General features: G+C 43.2%; 1 protein-coding gene across 2 annotated transcripts in view; it reads right to left on the reverse strand.

The window, feature by feature from the left end:
- Positions 1-7,110: 7,110 nt before the first annotated feature.
- Positions 7,111-13,377, reverse strand: part of NRP1 (neuropilin 1) — a 215,887-nt gene continuing 209,620 nt past the window's right edge. For both annotated transcript variants that reach the window (XM_040352638.1, XM_040352637.1), the window contains 4 exons: positions 12,679-12,950; positions 12,346-12,442; positions 9,999-10,055; positions 7,111-9,278 (listed from right to left, as the gene is read on the reverse strand). In XM_040352638.1, the coding sequence (XP_040208572.1) occupies positions 8,992-9,278; positions 9,999-10,055; positions 12,346-12,442; positions 12,679-12,950 (713 nt within the window). In that variant the 3' untranslated portion in view covers positions 7,111-8,991. The remainder of the gene's footprint in view (positions 9,279-9,998; positions 10,056-12,345; positions 12,443-12,678; positions 12,951-13,377) is intronic.

Genomic DNA, 13,377 nt, shown 5'->3' on the forward strand with positions numbered 1-13,377 from the left:
CAGACGTCCCTCTGTGAAGAAGGAATAGGATCAAATTCACCCATATTATATCAGAGTTGCTATTCAAAAGGCACTTTTTTTTCAACCCTCTAAATACTGTGTACACAGTCAGTAGAATACATCTGCATGGCGCTAATTCAAACTCTCTGCCTGGGGTCTTTCTCTGCAGCTCACTGATAATGCTGTATCTCTCCGCTCTCTCTGCATGTGCCCCATCTATAGGAGGTATCACTATGACTAGCGGCAGAAGGAAGAGAGGAAAGTAAAGCAGGGGTAAAGCGTTCCAGTTTGCTCAGGAATACTATTAAAATGCACAGGCCAGAGGGATACAATTCATGAATCTTTAAAGTGAATGCATAGTCTGTTCAATGTTTTTTAAGATAAACATGTAAATTGATCCAGTTTATGTAAATGTTTTTCATACGTGCTAAGGTTTGAAAAATAAAATTTTCTGTGCATAATCTGTAATTATATACTTAAGTACATGAGGGGGCATCCATATACTGTATAACCATTACACCCCCAGGCTCTGCTTCCTACTGTGCAGTATTATACAACGGTATACAACTTAACCTAAGTATTCCTTTACTATGTGATTATTTACTAACTCTTTAGTAAACCAACCTCAATGAAAACAATGTATTCCTTTTGGGGCTGTTATTTTATCACAACAGCTCTGAAGAGAGTAATTGCACTGAACCACTAAGAGCCTCATCTAACTGATGGCCATAGTCTTCAAACTCTAAATTTAATGAAATAACAAAGAAAGAGTAAGCATGTAAAATGACATTATTGATAGGCTAACCAGACACCCCCAATTTTCTCTCTGAAAAGAAGCTTCCCCCAGGATAAGTGTCTCTGGATGTGTTCCCCTTCCTATGTATGGCCTGGCTGTCACATTCGTCCCCCTACAATCCAGCATCAATGGTTGGTAGAATGCAGTGGCGGTTGGTGCTCAAATTCTTTTTTTTTGGGGGGGGGGGGGCGCAAGCAAACTGAAAAAAAAAAACATCAATTGCAGCCACTGTGTCAATCAAACACAGCTACTGTGCCCATAAAATGCACCCACTGTGCCATCAAACGTTTGCCCCATCAATTGCCACCAGTTTGCCCCATCAAATGCTGCCAGTGTGTCCACCCGCCCGGCACTTACCTGTCTCGGGTCAGCACTGAAGTGTCATGTGAAATTACATGGCCCCTGTATGATCGGTGTAAACACATGGCTCTAAACCAGAGTAGGAGCAGCTTATGAATCACACTGCATCCAAACCTTACTAGAAAGAGGTTGCAGTGTGTATGCAACACAAGTTTGAGCCAACATTCCGTCAGAAAACATCCACGGTTTTCTTGTCGGAATTTCCAATCATGTGTACGTGGCATAAGGGTAGATTTAGACATGTGTGTAAATCTCCCTTCCCTTTGAAACCCGATCCACATTTAGATCGCGCTCCAGAGGCTACTGACGACGCCTGCCTGTTTTAACCAAATTTTTGCTACAATCATGCCGCAACGGCTTTTATTGCATGCGGTTTTCAGGGTGTTTGTGGTGCTTCTCCATTGACTTGAATGTGTAGTGTGCCTGCCTGCCTATAGCTGCATGTTGGGTGAACTTTGTCCAGGGTACAGAATCGCACCTGCAGTATGTAAACATCCCTGTCAGCTGCCTATTGCAGCTTAAGAGGGGGGTGGTTATCAGGCAGCAGAAACACAACTTTACCTCACATTTTTGCTGTCTCCCAACCGCAAATCGAATCTAAGCCTAACATACATGTAGCACCCTCTAGTATGCTAGAATAGGTTTTTCTTAGTGTAGGAAAATTGTTTAGGTTTGGGTGGCAGCCAAACCTGCGTTTTTTTCTGGGTCAGGGTAAGGGACTCAGGGAGGGCTGGATGACTTCTGGAACTTGTGAGAAACTTCCAGAAGAATGGGAGTGGAGGAGCTGTCTGGAGTATTCATGAGGGCCCTGACCAATTCCCAACAGAGGGGTTGGCAAGGGGCGGGCCCCCTAAAATACTCTGGGTCAGTGCAGCTGGGGCAGTGGAGTTTGGGTGGAAGACTGGAGATTAGGGTTGTCCCGATACCACTTTTTTGAGACCGAGTACAAGTACCGATACTATTTTTCAAGTACTCGCCGATACCGAATACCGATACTTTTTTTAATTTCATGTGACAGTGGCAGTATTTTTTTTTTTTACAGTGATTTTTTTTTGGGGGGGGGAGTGGATTGTCAGTGTGTGTTTTTTTTCTTGTATTTATTGCAATTTTTTTTTAATCAGCCCTGTTGGGGGTCCTTGGAGAGATATCAGGGGTCTTAACAGACCTCTGACATCTCCCCTTTAAGACAGAGAAAGAGACTAAGGACACAGATTCCCCAGTCCCTTTCTCAGCAGCCTCAGCTGAAATGAATAGAGAAGCTTCTCTCCATTCATAAACTGAAGCATCGTAAAAACACAGGTTACGATGCTCAGTTATGTGAATGGGCAGAGTCAGTGATCACTGACTCTGTTCATTCTGAAAAGGTAGGATTCACTAAACCCGCTCTCCATCCTGACAGATTGAGGGGGGAGAGCGACACGTGGGAGGGGAGAGCTGCACGGATGGGGGAAGAAGTCAGCATGGAGCATGGGGGACTAGGCGGCACGGAGCACGGGGGACAAGGCGGCACGGAGCACGGGGGACAAGGTGGCACGGGTGACAAGGCGGCACGGAGAACGGGGGACAAGGCGGCACGGAGCACGGGGGACAAGGCAGCGCGGAGCACAGGGACAAGGCGGCGTGGGGGACAAGGCGGCACGGAGCACGGGGGACAAGGCAGAGCGGAGCACGGGGACAAGGCGGCACGGGGGACAAGGCGGCACGGAGCACAGAGGACAAGGCGGCACGGAGCACGGGGGACAAGGCAGCGCGGAGCACGGGGACAAGGTAGCACGGAGCACGACAAGGTTGCATGGAGCACGGGGGACAAAGGCAGCACGGAGCACGGGGGACGAAGGCAGCGTGGGGGGAGAAGACAGCACGGAGAAGACTTGCAACTCCCCTGCCGCACTGATCGCCCAGGTATCTGGTGAAGTATCAGAACATTTCCCCCGAGTACAAGTACTTGGGGAAATGCTCGGTATCGGTACCGATACCGATATTAGTATCGGTATCGGGACATCCCTACTGGAGATGGAGTGTTAGGCTGTGGTTGGCCCATATTGGTTACCCTCTAGCCTGGGGGGGGTGACCTTGGACCTGGGCAGAAAAGACCCTCTTGAAGACACACAGGGGTGTCCTGACTGAAGGCATGGGAGCAGAAGAGGGACAGCAGGAAGAGAACACTGCAGGGTAAATCTCTAGGGTGGAAGACAGCTGGGTGGCTGGTGAGTAAGACAGTTGAGAGGACTGTGAAGCAGCCTGAGAGGACTGGGTGGAAACAGTCTGAGATGGATGCAGAGTCAGTCTGTGAGGACTGTGGAAGTTTTGCCAGGAGGGCTAGAGAATGGGGCAGCTGCAGCCAGGCGGGCTGGCAGTGCCTTTAGAGGTGGTGCTGGGATCAGTAGCAACAGAAAAGACAGCTGGGCAGAAGGCTTTGCTACACAACCAAGGGGCCCGCTTTTGGTGCTTGTAAAGGGCATTTGCTACCAATCTGACTGAGCCCTAGTGCCAGACCATCTAACAGTGTGCCAGCTGGTTCTAGGGAGTTGTAGTGCTGCAAGAAAGATTTGTGTAGGAGGCAGAGGAGGCGTGTATATATGGACTGTACATAGTTGTGTCCCTGAAGAGTTCTTTTGCTACCAAAGTAAAGTGGGCATCCCATAATATCCGTATCCCTATCCAAGTGTATTCCTCTCAGTAACACATACAAAATAAAACACTGGACTGTTCTTCTGACTCAAGTGTGCTGTGAAGATGTGGTGTGCCTGGCTATGCAGGGTAAAGGTTCCCCTTACACTTGCGGCTTTTTGGGGGGTGCAAAACATACAAAAAAATCATTTTGGGCTGGAATTCCACCCCAAGATGCCCCAAAACCCAAAGTGCCCTGATAAGAAACATCTGCTGGCAAAGCATCTATAGAAACCCCGGTGGCTCCTTCCTGTGTTCTTAAACAAGATTATACATGGCATAACCATATATGAGTATGTGAAAAGCCATAAGAAAAGTATTTTATGAAAATGTTTATTTCAACTGTATCTTTGGAATGTAGTAGTCATCGTTTGGGATTTAAATTACAGTTCAATTTTATGTGATTATTATGCAATTCAATGTCCAAGAATACAAATGTCATTCAAAGTTAAGGCTTCGCAGTTCATTCCAAAACAACAGTTTACAAGTGTCATATTGTCATATAAAATAAAAATTTCTGTAAAAAAATTTGCACAAAAGTTCATGATGATACAAAACATGAAGCAATAATATACCAGTAAAATGAAATCATTTTACTACAGAAAAAAGTTTTTTTTTTCTTCCTTAATAGTTTTTGATAAAGAAAAAAATATGTTATTTTACATTTTTAAAAATTATGAAACAATCTAAAACAAATATAAATGAACAATTTTTCTTTAACACTGCCTTTACAAACAAACCCTTCGTTTTATTCCCCAGGCAGAGAGGGTAGTGACGAACTGCTACGCAGCGGTCGCTGCCCTCTTTGGCTGCTAAAGGGTTAAATAACCTTATCAACATATAATTTTAAATAGAGATTTCAGTGCAAGATTCCTTTCTCTCGGTTGAGAAGGATTCAGTATCATTTTTCCTGTGCTCAGCTTAACGGCTGAAAAGAAACGATAAGAGCTGAAATTTATCATGGGCAAATATTCTATTTTACATTTTTTTTTTTTTTTTTTTTAGTCAATGATGAAAGTGAAGCAAAACTGGAGCAAAAACAGTCGTGGAGTTTGATGACATGCAGAGTGCAGCGACCCATAGCCATCAGATTGCCTTAATTTATACCACATCGACGAATTCCGTGATAGTTTGCAGAGTGCATAGAACCAATGGCATCAGTTCCTGCCACTGCCGGAAGCTACAGCTTAATGCCCCTATCACAGTCATGGAGCTACTGCACTTTGCACATTGCCTGCAGGAGTGCTAAATCTAAGCCCTGTGTATGCTCCAAGCTGGTCTGTGTGGAAGCTTAGACAAGGTTTATTATTTTTTCTCTTCTCTTGTATTACTTTTTAGACTTGTAAATTGGCCTATGCATTGTATCATGGCAGCATATACTATGCTCAGGCCCTTTATACTGGGTATTTTATGAGGGAGCAATGGAGAGTACAGCCAAGGAGAATAATGGTGAATGGGTTGTCCAATCAAGAGGACATATCCAAAAACCTAAATTCTGCACACTGACACAAGGCCCACAAAATGAATCCCTATACAGTTTCACAATAAAAACAAATATGAGGTTCGGAGTCTATTGGTACCAATCATAGTCACAGAAAACAAAGAGCTCCTTGGTCCTTGGACTCTATGGACTTCACTCGACACATACACCCCATTTGTATAGACTAAATGTCTGAATAAGAGATCACTTCCTAGATTCTAATTTAATTTATTGTATAAAGAACAGTACAATATATGTATTCTGGGAAGTGATTTCTCAATCAGATATTATATGCCTATATTACATTTAGGTCTATACCAATGGGGCGTATGGGATGAGTGAAGTTCACACAGACTGAGAGCTGGGGGATTCTTTGTGTTTTGTGAATATCTTGAGAATCCATCACTTCGTCCATCAATGGTAAGTGGAAGAAAGTAAAAAGGATGCCTACAAAACAACGTCATCAAGCATCATCTAATGATTATTACCGGCCAGCTAAATTGAAAAAGTCAGGATAGAAATACAGGAATTGCCTTTGTTGACTTGGTTATTTGTTAAATTTTCATTGTTACTTAAGAAGTCATTGACCTAGACCAAGCACAGCTTTTCAGATACTCCAATATGCACATTCTTGATTTCGGTCAATAATATCCCAAATAGTGAAGAAAGAATTGGGAAGGCAGTCCTGGTGCTTGCTTGTTCCAAAACAAGTCAGTAATGGTGACCCTCATATTCCTTTCCCTTTAAATGGTCCCCTATTCTCATGTTCCTGTTTCTCTCTTTGTCTACAGAACACAATGCGAAAATGTTGTGCCTATATTTAGCTATAGTGTTTTATTTTGTTTCTGCAAAAGTTTTCTTTTACTTAAAGCTGAACATTTATCACTTGCCCCTTCCTTTAAGATTGTAAGCTCTGAGTGTGGCCCTTCTAACGGTATTGTCTTGATCAGGGCCGTTTGAAGACATTTGGTAGGCCCCAGGCAAAAAAAAAAAAAGTGACATTTCAGTTTTTAAGTTGAGAAGCACCACGCACACGCCGGCAGATGTTGGTGTCCGCACAGGGGCCCCAGCAGGGAGGGCCCTTGCTGCATCGCTGCGTCCTCCTGCAGTCCGGTCGGCCCTGTAACATTACCGCGCGAAACAGGAGATTCAGTTTGCTGTTCCCGGGGCCGGACTGAAAGGAAGTGAACACTCAGTGTGTGCATTTCCTGTCAGTCCGGCCGGGAACAGGAACCTGATTCTCCTGTACCGCGCGGTTATGGTACACGGGCGACCGGACTGCAGGAGGATGCAGCGGTGCGGCAAGGGCCTCCCCTGCTGGGGCCCCTGGCCAGCTCGGGGGCCCCCTGGCCAGCTCGGGGCCCGAGGCAAATGCTTGCTTTGCCTGTCGGGTTCCGACGGGCCTGGTCTTGATTTGCATTGTAACTGTACTGTTTCCCTTCATTTTACAAAGCACCACACAAACTGTTGGTGCTACGCAAGTCCTTTATAACAAAATAATAATTAGCTATGTAAATATAAACCATCTCTGTTGATTCTTGTCCCATTCATGCCTGCTGCTATGTTTGGGAAAAAACATTTTTTTGTTCAGCATTTACAGTATTGTAAGAGCAGAACATCCGGTGCTCATACCTACTGTAGTACAGCTCTGATAGAGGGTTGCTCACTCTCCACCTTGTTTGCTGTCCTGGCCAGGAGAACACACAATGATTATTGCTAGGCTGGTTGTACCCAAGTCGATCAATCAACTTGGGTACAATCAGTCTGCCCATACATGGTTCCAATCCTGGCTGGTCCCTTCTGATTTTTTCCCTACTGTTTTTTGTTTCTTCTGAACTGGCCAAGAAGTCTTTCCTCTACTGTTCCCCACTGAGATAAAAACTGCCACTCTCCCTTTGTCTTCTCTCCCCTCAATTGTCATAAACATGAATGCTTGGCTGGACTAATGGCCTGTTTTTTTATGTGGGCTGGTAGAATGGTGTGCTGTACAATAAGATGAATGATAGAGGATGGAGTAGTGCACCTCCAGCCTTACAGATGTCATTGGGTTACACTGGTCTCTATGAGTAGAAGAACGAAATGACCTGAAAGTCCTGGCCATAAAACTGGCTTACTGTCTCGTTCTTTGAATGTTTTGTAGAGTGATTGCCCGCCCTACATTGCTCCTGTACACCTGCTAAGGGGTGATATATCTTAGGAATTTTTTAGATATAATAAATAACACACAATAGGTTTCAAAACATTTTACCCAACACCGAAAACCTCCTGCATTCCATTGCTCATTTTGTAACACATGACATTTTAAATAACAAAAGTGCTGTGGTATAACTCAAAACAGCCAATCAGACAAACACCCCTTCTGCTCAGGACCATTATCCTATTGGCTGTTCTGTGTTTCGTCAAGCCCTGACTTCTACCATTGTTATTAAATAAACTTCATATACTTTGCCCTACGGTGAAAAATGATACTGCATCTTCTAACATCCAGACAGAAAGCCAAAGTTAGACTTTGTAGGGTTAATGTAAGAAGTTTCCCTTATTGGATTTACACCAGAGGATCATTTCAGTATCGGAAACAGAGCTGTGTTTTGCCTGTTAATCTATGGCAAAAACTTTTACATTGTTTACTCAGAGTTGAGTATAGACTGTTAAATACATTCTACAGAGAAAAAAATGGGATATTGCAGCCTTTTACAAAAAAAATAAAAAATTAAATAAAAAAGTAATGGATTTAACATTAAAAGAAAATGAAAAAAATCGTTCTGTTTCAAAATAAAAACTTTCGGTTGAGTTGATGATTCAGTGGTAGCCCTTGCCTTTGAGAGGCCATCATCACATTTTGTTTTTGGCCATCATGGTACATAGTTCTAGACAAGGGCGTGTAATGATAAACGACTGAAACAAAAAGCATTGTTGCAATCAGTGAGAACACAGTCAAAACTAACACAAACACAAAAAGGCACTTGAGAGGACATCCACTAGCCAGTGCCAACAACATTGTCTTAAGGGTAGGCCATACCCTCTATTGCCCATTGCATTTGATGATAGTGCATGAACCCTATAGACGTTTTAAAGCACTATGCTCCAGAACAACACTGAAACACAACATTAATGGGTAGCGTTGCTTTAAAAATTGCCAGAAAACATCATAGTGGCACATTTTGTTTAGGACTTCCTAAGCATTTGTTGCTTTATACACAGCACAAACAGATATGCACAAACAGGAGGAGAAATTTGTGCTGCAAGTCCTATGATGCGTGTGGTGGGGGACTTGGTGGACGTGGCATACCATGTGACCATCCACAGAACCCCACTCTGTGTATTTCTGTGACAGTATTCTGGATTCTGCTCACAACAAAGATATCCGCAGCAGAAAAACAAAGCAAAATGGAACGGAGTTTACAAAACCATAAAGTCAATCATAATTGGTCTCAAAACCAGCATCTGATTATCCAAAAAAACAAAACAAAAACAGAAAAGCCAGCTGTACATGATTCAGATTGTATATGCGTCCATAGTTTTCAGGTATTTTCACCGAAGCTCCTGAGAGAAGTTTGGCTTCACGTCAACCAATGCATTTTATAGCCTAGCAGTAAAAGTTCATTGGTTCGCCTCCACCAAAACTGACTTTAGTCTTTCCGCTGAATTTATCTGCAACAATTATCTTTATATTCTTTTTGCTGCTTCATGCCTCTGAATATGTATTCTGTGTGTTTAGTTTGTCTTTTTTTAACTTGACACCGTCCACAAGTTCGAAATTATAATTTTCCAGGGCAGATAAGTTCCTCTCTGACATGCCATTGTGCCAACAGGCACAGTATAGAACCACGCCACAAATGGCACCAAGTAGGACTCCCAAAGCGCTCATAGCAATGATGGTAATGAGGATGGGGTCCAGGGTCTTTAGTACACCGCCTGGCGTCTTGGAGATGCCTTCATTAGGGCCTTCACCAGGGTAATTAGGAGTAATCCCTGTTTTAAAAATAAAGACTGTTAAGAATAACAACAACAATTTCACCATTTTCCTAAATGACACTGTTTTGACAGTGAGCTTAAATAGAAGGCTAGATATTCATTTGTAAAGTAAGCTCTACAGAAGCTGTCCTCAAAGCTGTCCCAAATTTAGAGCTTAACCCTTTCTTGATAAGGGGTCACTGATGCCTAGATGCTCAGGCTAAATAAGGAGGTTAACTTGATAATAATTCTATGATTAATTGGAATACCTAAATAATTGTTAACATATTTTTAAGGACATAAGGGTTTTTATTTGGTAGTTTTTCTATTTTCATTATTATCTCATAGTGTAACTGTGTCTGACAATTATGGTATTAAACAGATGTATACAAACAGATGTGTACTGCTACCTTTAGGCAAAAGTGATATCTGCAGGCCAGCTGTAGTATAAAGGCTTACTTTATCAGTCAAAGCTCCATCTTGTATATGATTACTATGTACTAAATAACAACCTATAATAAATTGTTCATTTTAGGCAATTTGTCATATGAATTAATTTTTTTAACATCATTATTGAATATGATTCTTTTGTTTTTTGGTGATATAGAATATTAAGCTTTGTCTATTTTTTTCTGACAATCTCTATTCTGTTTCCTTTATTATTTATGTTTCTTTATCAGCATATTAAGATGTTTAATTCACACAAAGTTGCATAGTATGAAGATAAGGTGGCAATACCTGGCTTATCGTTTTCATTGCCCTCGGTTCCTGTTCCATGTTCAGGTGAGTCAGGACCTAAAAAAACACAAAAAGACAATCAGCTTTACTGAAAATAAAAAAGTCAGCTTATGTTAAAATTAAGCACACCTGAATCATGCAATCAATTCCAGTTTGTTTCATCCCTGCGTTTAGTATTACTTACTTTTCAAGTAAAGAATAAAAGCCAACAGAAGATTATTTATCTGCCCTTGTCCCTGCAGTCTATGCTAAAAAATAAAATTGAATGAGTTACAGGGTTGCCAACTTTCAGTAAATTTACAAATAGTTTGTAAAATCCATAATTGTTGCATCTGGTAATGAATGTCAGTTACGGACATGCAGCCTACATGTCCATAATGGACAATCAAGGACAGATGCAAAAAGTACAGATTTTACAAACTGTTCGTAAATTTACTGAAAGTTGGCAACCCTGATGAGTTTCTGGTCCTACAAAGATTGCATCTTCCCTGTGTGTTTGTGCAAGCTGCTGTGATGAGGAGGAAGCCACTGGTAAAAGGTGCACTGTACTATTAGGCTTCTAAAGAGCCATTTTCCTAAAAGCTCCCTCTACTTTTGGCTTCTAACCAGGGCAGGACTGGCCTGCCGGGATACCGGGAAAATTTCCCGGTAGGCCGATTGCCCTGGGGCTGCTTTGTGTTGCGGCTGCAGCGCTCTGCTCGCTCTCTCTTATCTCCACCTCCTCCTGTGTGTCACAGAGCTGGCTGGGTCTGTGTTCGGCGGCGGCGCTGTAACAAGGTCCCGCCCCCCTAGACCGGCTTGTGTGCTAGTAGATAGAATATGTGTTCCGCCTATCATACAAGCCCGTCTAGTTCTAAATACCACAGCAGACTGTTCACAAATGCCGTAGTCCAGCCATTCTCAACCAGGAATCTGTGGCACAGTACGGTTGCTCCAAAATTTGCTAGATGTTCCTTAAGCTGTGGCTAAACAACCTGCCATTTAATGGTGCATGCATAGTTCCAGGACCAACACCACTAAGCAAAACCAGCAGCATGACCCAATTGTTTTTTTAGTTTTCTGTAAGGATGGCATTCTGACTACCACTGTCAAAGTTGCGTTCTTTCTACAGACACCAATGTATGAAGCATTTTACCATTGCCCCTCGAGCAATCGATTTTAATAATGATTCCGCCAAACCTAAAAATTATTTTAGAGCTTCCTCCGGGGGGAAAAAGGTTGACCAAGTTGCTATAGGCTAATGTCTGCAGTGTGTCAAACATCAGCAGATTCACAATCTGAAGGGATGAGGAACAACGGGCCAGATTCACAAAAGGGATACGACGGCGTATCTCCTGATACGCCGTCGTATCTCTGTTTCTATCTATGCGACTGATTCATAGAATCAGTTACGCATAGATATCCATAAGATCCGACAGGTGTAATTGTTTTACACTGTCGGATCTTAGGATGCAGTACCGCGGCCGCCGCTGGGGGGAGTTTGCGTCGTAAACCAGCGTCGGGTATGCAAATTAGGAGTTACGGCGATCCACGACGGATTTTCGCGTTCGCTACGTCGCCGCTAGTCTAGTTCCCCGTCGCAAAGTTAGTCGTCGTTTTGGGTGCCCTAACTTTAGTCAGCAATCGTATTGCTGTCTAAAGTATGGCCGTCGTTCCCGCGTCGAAATTTCAAATTTAACGTCGTTTGCGTAACACGTCCGGGAATACGGAAGTATTCGCCGTTCGAAAAAATGACGTCACGGCGCGCAAGGCACGACGGGAATTGCGAAACTGAGCATGCGCAGTAGGCCCGGCGCGGGAGCGCGCCTAATTTAAATGGCACACGCCCATTTGAATTGGCCCGCCTTGCGCCGGAGGCCGCCGGCGTAGTTTTCATCGCAAGTGCTTTGTGAATCAGGCACTTTGCGATGAAAACTTGCGGCGGTGAAACGTATCTACGATACGTTACGCCGCCGCGATTCTACGTGAATCTGGCCCATAATGTCTTAAATTGCCCATCACAAATTGTCTGCCTGAATTGATATTATCTGCACTAGGGAAATATAATTTATATCGTTTATAATAACTGAACCGGGTCCTTACTTGCTTATTAACTTATTTTGGCTAAAGTGAAAATAATAAAGTGATATCTGCTCTTGGTCAACTTTTTTCATCTTTGAAACCTTTAAAGAAAAAGTCTCACTACAATTTTTATTACTGTATTCTGTTCCCCAGGGGACAAAAGAAGTTCAGCAATGACCTCCATTCTTCCTCAGTAGTGCCAAGTGATGCCACTCATAAACAGCTCAGTAAACACAGCATTAGGTGGGTGGTGACTTGCAAGCTCAGCCTATGTTGAGCAACCTACCTTTGCATTGTTCAGGAAGTATGTGATTAGCAATAATGATATCATCCACAGCAATCCCTCCACTGCTTCCTTTGCCAATCATGCCCTCAATCACCACCTGAGAAGAAATAAGACGTAATGTTATAGAAACCCAGGATGGAATTCCAACAAAAGCTTTTATATAGTGAGGTAGAGAATGTGTCGGGTTGTCATTGGGACAGGAAATAAAGGTGAATCTTTCTAATAAATAGGCAGACAGAAGTTTGCCAAACATATTCTCTCAATGCGGGAACCCAATCCCTGTACAGACAGCAAGCCCCCACCATAGAGAAGAAGATTTGTGTCTGCTCTTACCCGATACGGCTTCGGTGACTTGTGTAGTAACACCCGAGCTTCCCTCCAGTTGTCATCCGGGCGCTCGTGGTCACCTACTGACCACAACATCTGACCGAAGCTTTCCTTTAGGTACTCTAGTTTGATGCTCAAAGAACCAAAGTGGGCGCCAGACATGTGGTACCAAAACGTCATGCAGTGGGAGGATTTGGAGTCCACCACAGGACTCAATAGTCGGGCCACTTTACCTCTGTGTCTTTCATCAGCTTCAGAGTAAATAAAATTCCCATCTCCTGAGAAAAAGAAATGAAAGGTGTTCTTAAAGTGTTTGTCAGGGAAATAAAATAAAATATATACAGTCCACAATACATGCACATTACCCCACGTTTTATCCCTTCAAAGACCCTGCAAGTACAGAAAAATACCAGTTTATCTGTCAGAAATGCACTCAGCTCCAAACCCCCTCCTGACAAGAGCTGACATGACACTGGGGGTGATTTACTAAAACTGGAGAGTGCAAAATCTGGTGCAGCTCTGCATAGAAATCAGGAAATCCAGGTCTTAGCCCCCGTTTACATGGGGCCGATTTAATGTTTAAATCACATGCCAAATTGAAGCCTATTGCCAGCAATGGCACCGTCCAAATTGGTGCAATGCCTGACTTTGTGGGCGACACCGATTCCCAATAGTAGTTCCTGCACTACTTTTGGCGACTTCGGG

Source organism: Rana temporaria, chromosome 5, assembly GCF_905171775.1.
Source record: "Rana temporaria chromosome 5, aRanTem1.1, whole genome shotgun sequence".
Taxonomy (NCBI): Eukaryota; Metazoa; Chordata; class Amphibia; order Anura; family Ranidae; genus Rana; species Rana temporaria.